The following is a 17,057-nucleotide window of genomic DNA, read 5'->3' as shown; positions in this document are numbered from 1 at the left end:
ATCAAAGATTGAAGAATAGTGAGACAAACTTCATTTCTTCCATTAACAGGTATGTTCTTAAAAACCCTTATGTTAATGATTTTTTCATAGATTTAGGGTTATGCTTGCTTGCCTCTTTGCCTACCAACATTTAGTTTCTTTGTTTTTTTCCATTTGCTATGATTTTCATGCCCATGAACCAATGCAGGGGTTTTCTCGATATTTGGATAGCAAGCTTCATTTTTTTTTTCAATTTTCTTATGCACCCTCTTATTGCCATTTCATTCACATTGCAAAATGCAAATAATGTAGTAATCTTTTTTTGAATGAGGTGGTTATTACTTATTATTTTTTCATTTTGTGTTGGGGGGTTTAATGCCAATTTTTTGTTTTGTTTTTTTTTTTTTTTTGTGCCCTAGGTCTGAATTAGTTCACTACAAATGTCAAATATGCCAAAAGCCTTGGACCCATTTTGGGAGTATGGGGAGGCTGTTGGTGGGGAAAATTAGGCATATATATCATGCAACTTGTGTGGGATCAAGATGTCAGGAGGGGTTACAAGATTGAAATACCATCTGGCTAGACTCTCTGCATATGATGCAGATGTAATGCCTTGTATGGTTTCTAGTGCAGAGGTTACACAAAAAGCTCGTGAAGCAATTGCTGAACAAGACAGAAAGAAAGCTGCTAGGGAGAGGCCAATGGTCTCAGATAGATAGCTGCTAGTTTTATTTGTTTTGCAACTTTTGCTACATATAAGTTTATAACTCATGATGATGAAATACTTTTAAAGTTTTATATATGTGAACCTATTTTGTTTGAGTCCTTGATTGGACCATTATCACTATCAGGGATCAATAGGATATGTGATGTTATTTTGTTTGAGTCCTTGAGTGGACAATTATCAAGGATCAACAGGATTTGGTATCGCCTTTGAAGTTTGATGTATCTTTTCTATTTGACATCATATATATCAGTGCCTTCTTCATATTTATGTGCCAATGTGTTTAGTTCATGTTGTTATTGCTTTATATGTTTAGAAATTTGAAAAAAATGAATATATTATGCATTTTTTATGCTTGCCGATATTTGCCGATATTGCCGATAAGATATTTTCTGGACCCTCGTCGATATTTTCCCGATACCGATATTATCAACACTGATAAATAAAATAGAGACTAAGATCCTGAATCTGAGACTTTCTACACAAAAAATATTCTCCTGAACGAAGGTATTCGTGCTTGGTAACAAATCGAAACACGTAACGATGCTTCGCGATTACATAAGCAAATGTTATATAGAAAGAATGGGCCACCTTTCGATTGCTCCTTGGAAGGCATTTCACGAGATCTTCTGAAGCTCTGTCCTCCATGAACTTTACATCTCGTCGTACTACTACCTTCCTGCTCCCTGGAAGATATATTTTGTATGCCTTAGCATTGCTGCTATATCCCACCAGATATCCCTTTTCTGCAGTCTGATCCAGCTTCTTCCTCTTTTCTTCGGGTATGCGACAATATGTTAAACTTCCAAATATCCTGAAATGACTGACTTCAAGCGTCTTCCTAGTGAAGACTTTCTCTGGAGTAATCTTGCCCAATGCCCAATGAGGAGTCCTGTTTTGAATGTAGACAGTTGTGTTGCATGCTTCCGCCCACAGGAATTTTGGCATATCCTGGTCATATAGCATGGCCCTAGCTCCTTCTACAATAGTCCTGTTTTTCCTTTTTGCTAACCCAGTCTGCTCCGGATTGTAGAGAGTTGTCCTCTCTCTTCTGATGCCCTCCTTAGAGCAATAATCAGTGAAGTCCTTATCAACATACTCTCCACCATTATCTGAGCGCAAAAATTTTATTTTCTTCCCAGTCAGATTCTTCACCAGAGCCTTGAACTCCTTGAATCGACAGAAAACCTCATCCTTGGTTTTCAGAAAATAAATCCAAGTTTTCCTCTAGTGGTCATCAATGAAGGTAAGGAAATACTCAGCACCACTGAGAGATTTGACGCACATAGGTCCGCAGATATCTGAGTGTATCAATCCTAGTACACTCTTGGCCCTGTGTTTGCTCCTAGGAAATGCCGCCTTGGCATACTTTCCTAGAGCGCATCCCCTGCATACATCATCTCGTTCCGTACTCAGATCCGGAACTCCTGTTACAGTGCTCTTGATAATTCTCAGAGCTCCATGGTGCAAGTGACCCATCCTTCTGTGCCATAGTTCATTCAAGTCCTTGTCCCCATGACTGCCTATTGGTGCCATTGTTGATTCTAGTTGTAATATATACAACCAATTACTTTTGATCCCGATCTGCACTTTCTTTTTCTAGCTCGGGTGTTTGACGTATACCTTTTCCTTGATGAAGTAGACGCCATAGCCCTTACCTTGTAGTAGTGACATGGAAAGTAAGTTCATCCCTAATCCTGGTACATGCAGCACATGTGTGGCACGGAATCGCTCTCCCGATTCTGTCTGAAAAACTATGGTACCCTTCCTTATTGGAGTACACTTTGCCTTGTTCCCCATGGTGATCTGAAAGTTCATCTTCTCTTCTCAATATTCTGAGAAACACTCTCTGATTCCCATCATATGCCACGAGGCTCCATTATCTATATACCATACTTCTGATGATGCAGCACTAGTCATGCATGCCCCTTCTTCTTCCAGCTTGGAAGCCAACATAGAGAAATCAAAATCTCTCTCTTGTGCAATCTTCTGAAAATCTGTGTGAGTCCCCTAAGGTGGATGCCTATGCATCGTGGTCTCGGCTGATAACTGATTTTCCCTTTCTGTCTTCGATTACTTGCTCTGATACCATGTGAAAATTCTATCATTGCAACAATTGATTTACTTTTCCTACTTATTTCACGATAAGTTATTTACTTCAATAAACATTAAAATAAATACTGCTGCAGATATCACACCGCAATACATAAATAAACATATGCACAAGAATCAATGCATTGACATAGTTATTTTGGACCAAGGTTCCCGGAAAAACCCAATGTGGGAAAACTAGTGCAGCAAGGGAGGATTTTATTATTCAACAATTTTCTAGTACAACAGGGTGCCAAATTGGCTAACCCACAGATAGACAAATTTTCCAGCACTTCTTCTGAACCCAGTGTCAGCCCTACTGATATCTGCGTAACCTGAAACCCTCTGCGTCAGCTTGTTGAGACTCGGCGCAACTTCTCTGTCCTTCTGCGTCACTCCTGCAGCCTTTGCGTGGATGACGCAAGCCTTGCTGGCTCTACGCAGTCTTTGTTGCCTTTGCATGGCTCCCTCTGGCCTTGCGTCTGACTTTTCTGCCTCTGTGCTGATCTCCCGTCTCTCTGTTCCGTACTTGCTACTTCCCGATTGCTCTCCAGACCACTGGTTCAATTTCTCAGCTAACCCCGCTCCAGAAATTGAACTCACTGGTGTCCCTCAGTGTGTTCTCCAAGTGACTCTCAAGCCTCCTTATACTTTTCTCGTTGACAAATCAACGGCTGAGATTAAGTCCATAATCAACGGCTAAGATTAAATCTGGCTTGATCCATGACTTTTGGACCATTCTAACACAATTTTATATTAATTCACATTAATATTTTATTTTCCTTAAGTTTAGATTTAGGGACTCATTAAAAATATTAATTACTTTAATATCTTCCAAACTGTTTAGAATCTGCCCAAACCCTTTCTGGGTATTGGTGATCTCATGTGCCTTAGCCTCTCTACCAATTTTTGTGGCTAGAGCACATTCGATGCTACCCCAAATCAACATTTAATTTACCACTAAACAATGAAAAAAAGGCTGTTGAGGTGACAATGGTGGCTGATATGTTGTTGCCATAAAGTCTTGATTTTCTTAGTGGGCCTTTGCACTAGGCTTGCTAGATTTTGTGATAACATTACCAATGAAATGAACAATCTTCATTTACCAAAGCAATACCCAACAAAAGGAGGACATTAAACAAAAATCCATATAGGAATTTTAAATAATTAAATAGGAATATAAATGAATGATATTCCATTTACAATGACCTATGTGACAAAATGTATACACTTTGACTAGTCATGGGGTTGATGAGTCTTGTCCTTTTCCTTACTACAATCTAGGTATTCAGTTAGAGAAACCTCTTGGCTTATATGCATAAGAAAATTTGAAAATATAAAATAAACTTGAGAAGTAATCACTTAATGTTAAATTATGGTATGTTCTATGCTTATAAAAATTTACTTCTTTTTCTTATTATATTCCACCGATTAGCAATCACATGTACATAAAGTAAAGTGCAGATAGAACATTAAACGATCGACAGAAAACAAGCCAAGACAAGAGACACAAGATGTGGCGGCTAGCCAGGGACAAACCCCATAATGTGTGGGGAAACCCTTTGATCAAATCTTCTTTTATCTTCAATAATTCAGTAGAGAGAAATAGTACAATAAATCTGATTCATATCAGCAGTAGCAAACCCTAGATCAGTAGCATCAGCATTAGTGGCTTCATTATCAAACTAGGGCAGACCATATCTCACAAACCGACAGTCGGATTGACTTCATTCCACCACCAAAAGTTTCGGCTTCCAGAGGAGGTTCAGATGAACCTACAGCGCAGTTCAGATGAGGAGATCTTCTAGGCCACACAAGTCAATCTTTACTTCTGCAGTTGCAGCTTCAGTTTCAGTAGTTTCCGGCTTCAAACTAGGGCAGTCGATATCTTGCAAACCGTTCGTCGGATTGACTTCATTCCACCACCAAAAGTTGCGGCTTTCAAAGGAGGTTCAGATGAACCTACAGTGCAGTTCCAAAGAGGAGATCTTCTAGGCCACGCAAGTCAATCTTTACTTCTGCAGTTGCAGCTTCAGTTTCAGCAGTTTTCGGCTTCAAACCAGGGCAGTCGATATCTTGCAAACCGTTCGTCAGATTGACTTCATTCCACCACTAAAAGTTGCGGCTTTCAAAGGAGGTTCAGATGAACCTACAACGCAGTTCCAAAGAGGAGATATTCTAGGCCACGCAAGTCAATCTTTACTTCTGCAGTTGCAGCTTCAAATTCAACAGCTTCCGGCTTCACATGTGTGAGAGAGAGAGACCCATTTCAGCGCAGTAGAGAAGAGACTCATATCTGCGTAGTAGAGAGAGAGAGATGTGATGAGATGAGTGAGTCCAAATGAGGAAAAGTCCTCTTATATTTATACACAACGCTGGTGGGTGAATAGATGCGACTGTTGGGCTTCTGAGCCTACATGAGTTGTAGGTCGGCTTGATAATAATTCCATAATCAAAATAAATTCATATCTCCATGAATACTTATCGGAATTGGATGATCTTTATATCAATCCTACGGCTCTCGACAAGAGGAATCTAATAAAAATATTATTAGCCATGAATAAGATGACCCGCATGAAGTTTTTCCCTGGTTGCCAATTTTAACACTCCCTCTCAACCATGGAGAACTTCATCTGCAATCTGTTTATCGGTCGTTACTATTCATCCATCAAATGCACTGCCTTGTACAGCCTGACCATTGCCCTGCTCTGCTCTATTTTGCCTGTTCTGCTTTGTCTTGTTCTGCCCTGCACTGATCTGTACTGTTTTGTTCTGTTCTGCTCTGCTCTTGCATTGTTCTTTTCTACTCTGCTTTTGTCCGAATTATGAAGAAGAAGAAATGATCGAAGATGTATCATACTGACTCAAAGTCAGTCTCGGAGTATGTACCACTGGTCCCAGACCAGTGTCAACCAACCCAAAGTCAGCGTCATAGTGAGTACAACTCCAATGGTCCCAGACCAATATCATCCTCCACTGACTCAAAGTCAGTCTCAGAGTATGTACCACTGATCCCAGACCAGTCTCAACTGACCCGAAGTCAGCGTCATAGTATGGTACAACTCCTACCACTGGTCCCAGACCAGTATCATTGATCCCAGATCAATGGAGGTCATCCTAGCGTAGGGAGTACGGTAGTTACAACGATGCGTCCATCGGTACTACTATGGTCCCTAACTTCATTTCCCTGCTCATTGATCAGATGAGATGTACTTCCCATGAGTCCCAGACTGCATGGGTAGGATGCCTCGACAGGAGAACTAATCAATCCTGTCCTCACAGGAGAACACATCAATCCTGCTACAATTGCCATGGAGAACACATCAATCCAGACCTCACAGGAGAACACATCAATCCTGCTACAATTGCCATGGAGAACACATCAATCCACGTTGCCATGGAGAACACATCAATCCAGGCCTCACAGGAGAACACATCAATCTTGCTACAATCGTCGTGGAGAACATATCAATCCACGCTGCCATGGAGAACACATCAATCCAGGCCTCACAGGAGAACTAATCATCCTGCTACACAGGAGAGCGAATCATCCTGTTCCACAAGAGAGCGAATCATCTTGTCCCACAAGAGAGCGAATCATCTTGTTCCAGTGTGCACCACCAGGGGAGGGTGAGTCACCCTGTGGTCATATGTTGCTCCAGTAGGAACCGCAAGCCCTCAGAGCTCCCAGAGCTCAATGTATGCAACATGCAGGACCCTTGTACAAGGGTTTCTTGCCGACTCCAAGTCGTTTGGGAAAATCACAGATTAGATCTTTCCTTGGGGCTTTGACAAGGTGTATCAACCTGTACATCATCTTAATGTGATGGAGCTTCCTTGCTCATCAACTTACCATATCCCAAATGATGTCTATCTGCTGGAGCAATTGACGAATATGGGATTCCTCAATAATCGAATCCCACCTCTGGTTGTTACAGAGAATCACAGTGGTATCCAATGTAAATCCAAACAGCTCACTGAAGAGGTTTCACAACCAGACTGCCTCACACAAGGTTATGCTAGCAACAATATATCCTGCTTCAGTGGTGCTCAAAGCCACCGACTTCTGCTTCCTCCTCATCCAGGATATCGAAGCAGATCCCAAGGTGAAACAGTACCCGGAAGTGCTCTTACGGTCCACCACACTGCCTGCCCAATAAACATCAGTATATCCAAGTAGTCTCACATCTCTGGCAGTGTATCTTAATCCATGAGAGATTGTGTCCTGAAGACACCTCAGAAGATTCCTGGCATCAATCTAGTGAGGCTCAACCAAATATGAGCTCACAATGCTAACTGCAAAACATATGTTCGGACGGAGGTTCACCAAGAACATCAATGCGAATGAGTTTTTGAAACTCAGAGGCATTTCCCAAGTCTGGTCCGACATCACTACCATATAACTTCTAAAAGTTAAGATCCTCGAGGTAGTCACAAGCTTGTAGTCCATCATACCGAATCTTTCCAATATCTTTACCACATATTTTCCTTGAGATAGGAAAATTTCCCTTGGCTTCTGCCACACTTCAAGTCCTTGGTCCTTCATTTCAAATTCAGAATCCATCTCGCTCTTACATTTGTGAATAAGAGGGTTTGCACCTGTAGAAAGAGGTCATCCACATGCAACACCAATATGATAGGTTTGTCATCTTCATCCTTAAAGTAAAGGTTAGGATCAGCTTCACTCCTAGTGAATCCCAACTTCATCAAGTAGCTATCGATCCTCTCATACCATGCTCGGGGTGCTTGCTTCAGCCCATAGAGAGCCTTCTTCAACCTGCATACATGAGATTTTCAATCATAAATCTCAAATCCTTCAGGTTGCTCCACGTAGACCTCTTCTTTTATAGAACCATGCAAGAACACGGTCTTAACATCCATCTGATGTAGGTTCCATCCTTGTGAAGCCACAAGGGCTATGATCAAGCGGATGGTCGTATATCTGGCAACAGGTGCAAATATCATAGTCTATACCTCCCTTCTGGGACAAACCACGAGCAACAAAATGAACCTTATACTTTTCCATACTTCCATTTGTTGCATGCTTTATCTTGTAAAGCCATTTTGAAGTAACAATTGTCTTGTCCAGGGTCTAGGAACTACTTCCCAGACATCATTCTCCGTAATAGACTCATATTCTATGGTCATAGCATCCTTCCATAGTTAATGCTTGATGACATCTAAGAATGATGAAGGTTCATTTTGTATGATCGTGCTCATGATGGTCAGGTATCCCTGATACCTGTTAAGTTTCTTACTTTGATGGAAGGTTCCTCAGGGTGCAGCATGTCCTTCATCATCATCAAGTATCCCCTTAAGCCATGAAGGCCTCTTCCTGGAAGAGGAAGGCTCATGTGGATGAGGATCAATCGGATCGATGGGTTCTTCTACATTAGGCATTGATTCATCATCCTTTTCTTTCAGTTCCCTGGTGTCGGCTTCTTGAGAGCTACTCAAAGTCAGCAGATTGTCCACCTTGCTGAGAGCCATATCTTTGTCAAAGGTGACATCATGACTAATTACGACTTCCCTTTGACCGGTGGTGAACATTTCTTCAGGAGTTTAGGAACCCAATGCTTGATGAGGGCATCGATTTTGTACATATACGACGGTGATTGTAGTTTCAGCCCATAGAAACTTTGGAAGTCTTTGATCATGTAGCATGGCCCGGACAACTTCCATCATCGTGTGGTTCTTCCTTCCCACCACACCATTCTGCTCAGGAGTATGTGGTGTAGTAGTCTCCCTCTTAATGCCAACCTCAGGTATGCCTGAGTAAACCAATTGTAATATATTGGAGGTCTTGCTTTGGCTTGAGGGGAATGGTCCCCTTTTGAGCTTTCCTTTGGCACATCCTGGACATACACCTTCTTTCTTTGCTTGGAATTCGGGCATCCCTGTTACCATCTGTCTTACATCGGGTAGAGCTTTGTAATGAAGGTGGGAAAACCTCCGATGCCAAAGTTCGGACTAAAGAGATGTGTCACAAGACATAACACCTAGCGGACTTCCATCGACCTGATATAATGAATCAACAATAAACCCAAGAGTAAAGGCATCTTTAACATTATTTTTCCATATACATACCTTGCCATTGCTGAAGGTTACTTTGTAGCCTCTGTCTTCCATTGCCAAGATGGACACTAGGTTCCTTTTGAGGTCAGGTGCATTTAATACATCCTAGAATTTCTAGCCTTCTTGAATGCTTGTCCTCTTCCTTGATTCCCAGCTCTCCTCTTACCTTTGCTGTTGAATTTGTCATTCCTTTGATTGCCATCAGAGGGATTTCGAGTTGCACCACTGCATACTGTACCATGCTTCTCTAATCATGATTATCATCATGCTGCCCATGTCCATGATTTTATCCATCATAATGCTGCTCAAACTAGTGTGCATCATCATCATGCTATCCTATATGTCCATGATCTCATGTTGCCCTTTATGTCCATGATCTTATTCATCATGATGCTCATGATCTCATACATAGTGACTTGCTTTATCGCAAATGTAACATCATCATTTTCTTCTAGCCTTAGGTCTAGTCTTTCCTTTTGATTTAGTCCCGGAATTATTTCTTTTCTTTGCATGAGAAGAAAAGGCAGCAGGAGGACCTTTAGGCATGGGCATTTCTTGCACTTCTACCCTTGTTTGTTCTTGAATGCATCTAGCCATTAATTCCTCGAAATTAGGAATTACATTATTGTTCAGAAGAGTAGTCCTGAACACATACCATTCAGATGGTAATCCTCCGAGAGTTGTGAGTGCCATTTCTCTGTCAGTAATGGTTTCCCCAATAGATAGGAGATCGTTCTTGATCTCGGTGATTCTTAAGAAGTATGCTTGCATACTTTCATCTTTACCCTTCTTGATTTCCCTCAACTTATTTCTAAGAAACAAAACTTGATTTGCATCATTAACTTTAAATAAACTCACCAGTCTGTCGTAGAATTCCTTAGAGGTGTCTAGATCAAAGATGTAGGCCACCAAGCGCTTGTCGATAGAGTCCCGGATGATCTTCTTTGTTTTGACTTCTCCATTTTTCCATTTGTTTTAGGCAGCAGCAGATGCATTTGATGAAGGCTCAACAATATTGCCTCTTACATGGTCCAACACTCCTTGATCTTCAAGGGTTAGATCGATAAACATCTTCCATCCGTGATAGTCAACTTTCTCACGGAGCTTGTCTTCGGCAGGAAAGAGTGTTGAGGACCCCATAGTTCTTTTAAGATAGCCTTGCCAATCTTCTCTTCAATGATTGCTCTTGCTCTTGCTCGGGCTTTGTCTTCACCTCAGCTCTGATACCATGTTAAATTATGGTATGTTCTATGCTTATAACAGTTTACTTCTTTTTCTTATTATATTCCACCGATTAGCAATCACATGTACATAAAGTAAAGTGTAGATAGAACATTAAACGATCGACAGAAAACAAGCCAAGACAAGAGACACAAGATGTGGCGGCTAGCCAGGGACAAACTCCACAATGTGTGGGGAAACCCTTTGATCAAATCTTCTTTTATCTTCAATAATTCAGCAGAGAGAAATAGTACAATAAATCTGATTCATATCTGCAGTAGCAAACTCTAGATCAGTAGCATCAGCATTAGTGGCTTCATTATCAAACTAGGGCCGACCATATCTCACAAACCGACAGTCGGATTGACTTCATTCCACCACCAAAAGTTTCGGCTTCCAGAGGAGGTTCAGATGAACCTACAACGCAGTTCAGATGAGGAGATCTTCTAGGCCATGCAAGTCAATCTTTACTTCTGCAGTTGCAGCGTCATTTTCAGCAGTTTCCGGCTTCAAACTAGGGCAGTCGATATCTTGCAAACCGTTCGTCGGATTGACTTCATTCCACCACCAAAAGTTGCGGCTTTCAAAGGAGGTTCAGATGAACCTACATCGCAGATCCAAAGAGGAGATCTTCTAGGCCACGCAAGTCAATCTTTACTTCTGCAGTTGCAGCTTCAGTTTCAGCAGTTTCCGGCTTCAAACTAGGGCAGTCGATATCTTGCAAACCGTTCGTCGGATTGACTTCATTCCACCACCAAAAGTTGCAGTTTTCAAAGGAGGTTCAGATGAACCTATAGTGCAGTTCCAAAGAGGAGATCTTCTAGGCCACGCAAGTCAATCTTTACTTCTGCAGTTGCAGCTTCAAATTCAACAGCTTCCGGCTTCACATGTGTGAGAGAGAGAGACCCATTTCAGCGCAATAGAGAAGAGACTCATATCTGCGTAGTAGAGAGAGAGAGATGTGATGAGATGAGTGAGTCCAAATGAGGAAAATTCGTCTTATATTTATACACAACGTTGGTGGGTGAATAGATGCGACTGTTGGGCTTCTGAGTCTACATGAGTTGTAGGTCAGCGTGATAATAATTCCATAATCAAAATAAATTCATATTTCCATGAATACTTATCGGAATTGGATGATCTTTATATCAATCCTACACCTCTCGACGAGAGGAATCTAATAAAAATATTATTAGCCATGAATAAGATGACCCACATGAAGTTTTGCCCTGGTTGCCAATTTTAACACTTAACTTCTGTTTCTTTCGTTTCTTTCGTTGTACTTTCTGCCATCCCCCTGAGTTGGGGTCAACTGCAACCATTGCCTAATCACTCACGATTATCTTTGGTGGGTGTTCTTTGTCTGAATCTGAGCTTTTCGAAAGATGAACTCTCTTTCTACCCACCATCCTATCATCTTTGTCTGCGATATGTTTCTGTTGTTCTAGTTCATGGATCGCTTCTGATTCTGTACCATTGTGCTTGTGGGTTTCATTGTCATTCTGGACCTGACTACCCCCTTGTTCTTGGTTTGGAGGGTTCTCTGTAATTTCCCCTTCTGCTTCCTTCGCAAGGTAGGGATCGAAAGGCTGCCATACTTTTGTTTTGTGGGACTGCCCTTTCTTTTTTTGGGTGTGTTTTTTCCTGAGGGCATGTGTCCATGATTAGTATTTGAATGTTATATTTTCATAATCCAAAAGTTGGGTGCATCAGAAGTTTTTATGTTTCAGATAAATAACCCTTTCTTTGTTCTGTTAGAGTCCATCTTTTTGAATTACCCCAAGGTGTTTCCAATTTCCTCAAGGACCTTGTGATGCCAGAAATGAAGTGGAAGATTTTGTAGCCTCACCTATATTGACATTGTTGAGGCCACCCTTTTTGTGGCATCAAAATCTGGGAACGAAGGGGTAATGAAGAGACATGCATTTCCCCAAAGTCAAGGCCCTTCCAAATCTTCCTGGGTATTGAATTGAACAATGAAGAAATATTTTGAGAATAGGTATATGTCATGGTTGTTGGTCCAGGTCATAAAAGCCCATTGATGCAAAGCATCGAACCCAGGCCAAAAACTATTGAATCTGCAAATCACTGCCCTGGATTGAAAAACAGAAAAAAACTAATTTACCTCTGTTAGGTTTACCTCCATGGCAGGCGCTTGTTGTTGTTCAACAATGTAGGGGCCAGGATTGTATTGTGGTGGTTCTGATGGATTAGAGTCTTTACCCCGCGCCGCGTTCTTGTAGGAGGTTGAGCCTTCTGGGTCCCTGGATCCCGAAGCACCCTCTCCCAGCCTTAAGTTCAAGAGAATGATGTAATTTCTTGAAATGTTGTAATCCTGCAGCTGAAAAAGATCTTGTAGATGCTTCCCTTCATGAATGAGACATTGTATATCTATAGGAAATCCCAACCAATTCTTTGTCTGCTGCTTGAGATTTGACCATTTAAACGTTATTAATTTGGTATTTTTTAATTACCTAAGAAATATTTAATTTCAGATTTTGTCATCATATATAACCATGTAATATGTTTCTCGATCCTTGAAGTAGACTTTTAGTCCAAATCATTCACATCAGTTGATGAAAAACTAATAATGCTGCTTAGAGATTATAATATTAAGATTGCTCGGCAATGGCTACTTCAGTCAATGTTTATTAAAGATCTTTTCCTCTTTTATAATAACTCAAAAAATTTGCTGAAAATCTTCAAATGATGGCTACAGTAAAATGTTAGATCCTGCAGACTGCTAATAATATTCCAGCATCATCATATTGATAATACCTCTTTCGTGCAAGACACATACATTAGTGAGGTTTCTAATTAAAACAGGTTTCATTATATATTGATGTGTTCATTGGACTGTTGTTTGCATTCTGTCTGAAATGGCATATTACAAAAGCATTTTTAAGATAAGGTTTTGCGACAAGAAATTACATCTAGATAGTCGAATGTGGTCTAACTATTTGCGAGTCGATTGTCTTATGCAGGCACAGCGAGCGCTTTCACTAAACGATGCAGAATCGATGCGACTTAATGCCATTGTGGCAATATTAAAAGACACTTCACATTATCACACTAGTGCTTTTGCTGACACTGATATGAATATTTTAATCAAGATGCTTACTTCATGGCCCGTTCAAATGTTATTTCCAGGTTAGCTAGTAATTCTCAAAATTAAGGATAAAATGGTTCAACTTGCGTAGGTGTCCTGATATTGGACCATATTTTGTGTTATGATTTCCTTTGTGTTATTGCACTCTTATGATTGCGCTGCATTAGACATTTATGGATTCCTACACTGCAACAGATGTAAAGAATGTATTCATTAGAATTTTGTATAGTATACGGTTGTATCGTCATATTTTAATCATATGGCAAATGTCATGATATTGAATTTATAAAGGCAACCTATTCTAATTATAACTACATAGTTAGTCTTAGGTATGATCAAGGAGTCCCTGTATTTTAGGACTGCATTTCGTGGACTTGGGTGGGGCAGCTTCCTTATATGTTCAATAAATCCCTTGTGTGTTATGTAGAAATCTATGTTCAAATGGTCTTCATTAGCATGTCTCCAGTACACTACCATGCACAACAATTTAGCAAAGCATATTCAAACAAACAAATAGAAGCAAAACTTAGAAAGATATTTGATCATGAATCATATGCTTCAAGATTTGCCATTAAAATCTAAAACAAGACTTGTACAACCCAATATCCATGTGTGTCGCCTGTTGTACAAATCAGGCAAATGAAGCCCTTTATTAATACACAATTTACCTTCTAGAGGCATCCACTATAATATAATAAAATTTGTGGGCCAACATAGCTACCTTCATGAAATACATCCATGAAGCAACATAAGAGGAGCATTATGGGGGCAATAGTGACTAAACTCCTTAGAAAGGTGTGACTAAAGCTTACATCACATAGGCTGCCACTGGGCAATATTAAACATCCTAACATTATGCCCCAATGTTTGATATTGCGATGCACAATGCTTATTTTATTTAAGGAGTAATTAATGCTGTGTTAAAGTAATAATATCATAGAGTGGACATAAGTCATATGTGATGAATGAGATTTACGTTAATGTAAATTAGGTGAGTGGTGACTCAACTCCCTAGAAAGATACGATTAAGCTTACATCACATAGTTTGCTACTAGGATATATTAAACATCCTAACATTATGGCCCAATTGTTAGATATTGCAATGCTATTTTTATTTATGGAGTAATTAATGCTGTGTTAAAGTAATAATGTCATAAAGTGGAAATAACTCTGTAATGACCCGAATATAAAATTTGCAGAAAATAGCTTCAGAAATTTAAGCTATCAACACCATAAACAATTTGCACAAGCTGAACCACAAAATTTACAACAAAAACGGGAAATAGAATCTGCAATTGAATAATAAACAATATAAATATGCAGAAGATCTCAACCTTATTTTATTAATATGTAAATAAGATTGTACAAGAGCAGAAATATAGCTAAGATGATGGCCCCAATTAGATCTACAATAACGCCACAATTAGCCTCCAAAACAAACTGAAAATCAATAAAATGCAACCTGTGAATCTTGAATGGATCCACCAAGGGAAGAGATGGGTTCTCGCCCACTCTCACTAAATCACCCGAGGGTTTCCGTCCTGTGGCTATTGCTAAAGCAGAGAACGGGTTCTCAAAACCTCACCACAAAGACAGTACACAAATCCAAGATGTCTCTAAATGACCTCCTCCTCCTCTTTTATAGCTCTGATGGATGATCTCCAAGCCTCTAGAAGCATCTTATTTTATTTTATTATTATTTTAGAAGCTCCTTCATTGACTTCATCTTCACTGTCTTCTTAATTTTATTTCACTTAAGTCACTTTTGGGCCTTTTCCTCCAATTAATTTTTTTTCTCTAATTAAATGACTAATTAAAGTAATTTTTAATTAAGGAAAATGGTAAATCACCTACCGTACTCTCTTTGACCATTGGAAGTCACTTCGCGACATCCCAACCTATAGATATTCTTGTTTTGGTTCCAATGAGTTATTACACTGAGGTGTTCCATCAAATAATCTGCCTGGAATGCCACCTCAAGCATAATTAATTAAGTTAGGCCCCATAATAATGCTATTTTTTGAAAGTCATTAGAATGCAACAGAATGAAAGGCAAGTTGTGTGGATGAGGAATATGCAAGTGTGCCATCGGATCCCATAAAAACTCCTCAAAACTCCCCCGTGACCCCTGATGATGTAATTCCGCTCCTGTGGCCTGGCCATTACATACCCTGAAAACCCATCCTGGTTGTACTATAAAGTGTTGGGTTGTGTTATATTTTTGGACCCTATATTAGGTTGGGTGAACCTACTTATGGTTTTCGGTCCATGGTATTGGATGCTTCGGCATGTATAAATATGTATTATAACATTGAAAGGAAAATAATAAAAAATCAAGCTGGTAGTCTCGGTTTTGGGATCTAGGGGAAAATCTCTGTGTATATGTGTTTTATGTGTTATTCTCTTGCTATTTTTTATTTTCTGTGTTTTAGAATTCGTATGCAGGTAATTTCTGTATGGGGTTAAAACCTACATTTGGTAGCAGAGCTTTTTTGGCTTTAAGGGGACGCCTTTGTTGTTGAGGGGTTTCGCTCGGGCCAGTGGTAGACCCTGTTTAGTGGGAGATCTGCGAGATCGATTCTGGTGGTGAAAAAGATGGTGAGCAGTGGAAAGATAGAGATTGAGAAATTTAATCATCAGAGTTTTGAATTGTGGAAACTCAAGATGGAGGATCTGTTGGTGGATAAAGATTAGTGGATCGCGGTAGATCTGGGTACTAAACCAACGGGAGTGTCCGATGAAGAATGGAAGAAGTTGTATCAGAAAGCAAAGAGTACAATACAATTGTGTGTCTCAGATTCAATATTGTTGAATGTATCAGGGGAAGCTATGACAAAGGTTTTGTGGGACAAGTTAGGGACTTTGTACCAATCTAAGTCTCTAGTGAATAAATTATTTCTGCGGAAAAAGCTGTATAACTTGAGGATGAAAGATGGAGACTCGGTGATAGAGCATCTGAATGCATTTAATACTGTGGTAAGTCAGTTAGCGTCTGTTGATATTAAAATTTCAGATGAAGATAAGTGCATCAGTTTGTTGTGTTCTCTACCAGATTCGTGGGGTAGTCTTGTTATTGCAATAGGTAGCAATGCAACTGCCTTGCATTTTGATGAAATAGTCTCATCCTTGCTAACGAAGGAGATGAGACGGAAAAATATGGAGAGCTAGAATGGTGATGCCTTGTCTGTACAAGGACGATCCCAAAACAGAAACAAAAATAAGTCGTCGAGTGGGAGATCTAAATCTCTAGGAAAACCTGTAAGGTGGTGTGTTGGAAATGTGGAAAGGAAGGGCACTACAAAAGGGACTATAAATCTAAAGCTCCTGATAAAGGAAAGGGATCTGATGATGCTCCTTCTGCAGAAGCGAAAACCACCTCAGATGAAGGTGGAGATGTGTACTTGGCTTCTTTAAGCGCACATGTAGATCATGAGGCATGGTTGATTGATTCAGGTACATCCTTTCGCTTCGCTCCCCATAGAGAGTGGTTCTGTGAGTATGATAAATACGATGGTGATGATGTCTTCTTAGGAGATGATAAGAAGGCTAGGATCGTTGGTTGCGGAAAAGTAAAGTTGAAGTTGCAAGGTGGAAGGGTTAGAACACTTTCGGGTGTTCTGCATATTCCTGCATTAGCCAGAAATCTGATTTCTGTAAGCAAACTGGATGATGCAGGTAAAATAGTGTTTGAGAAGGATACCTGCAAGATGGTTTAGGGGGCACTGGTATTGATGCGGAGAGTTAGGACTGGAACTCTGCACAAGCTGCAAGGTAGCACTGTTGTTGATGGGTGCAACAGTTCTGTGGTACCTGAAAGTGGAGTAGAAAATCTAGTGGTCTATGGAAAGAAGACCATGC

The 17,057-nt window shown here is 40.2% G+C and overlaps 1 protein-coding gene across 1 annotated transcript in view; it reads left to right on the top strand.

The window, feature by feature from the left end:
- LOC149155486 (uncharacterized) overlaps positions 1 to 17,057 on the top strand; it is a 357,613-nt gene that overhangs the window by 217,576 nt on the left and 122,980 nt on the right. The window contains exon 15 of the mRNA XM_089444433.1: positions 13,075 to 13,240. Within this exon, the coding sequence (XP_089300559.1) occupies positions 13,075 to 13,240 (166 nt within the window). The remainder of the gene's footprint in view (positions 1 to 13,074; positions 13,241 to 17,057) is intronic.

Source organism: Pinus tabuliformis, chromosome 9, assembly GCF_031772625.1.
Source record: "Pinus tabuliformis cultivar Carrire ecotype Pingquan chromosome 9, CPIR1, whole genome shotgun sequence".
Lineage (NCBI taxonomy): Eukaryota > Viridiplantae > Streptophyta > Pinopsida > Pinales > Pinaceae > Pinus > Pinus tabuliformis.
Note: the sequence above shows the minus strand (reverse complement) of the source record. Positions and strands in the feature narration are given on the sequence as shown.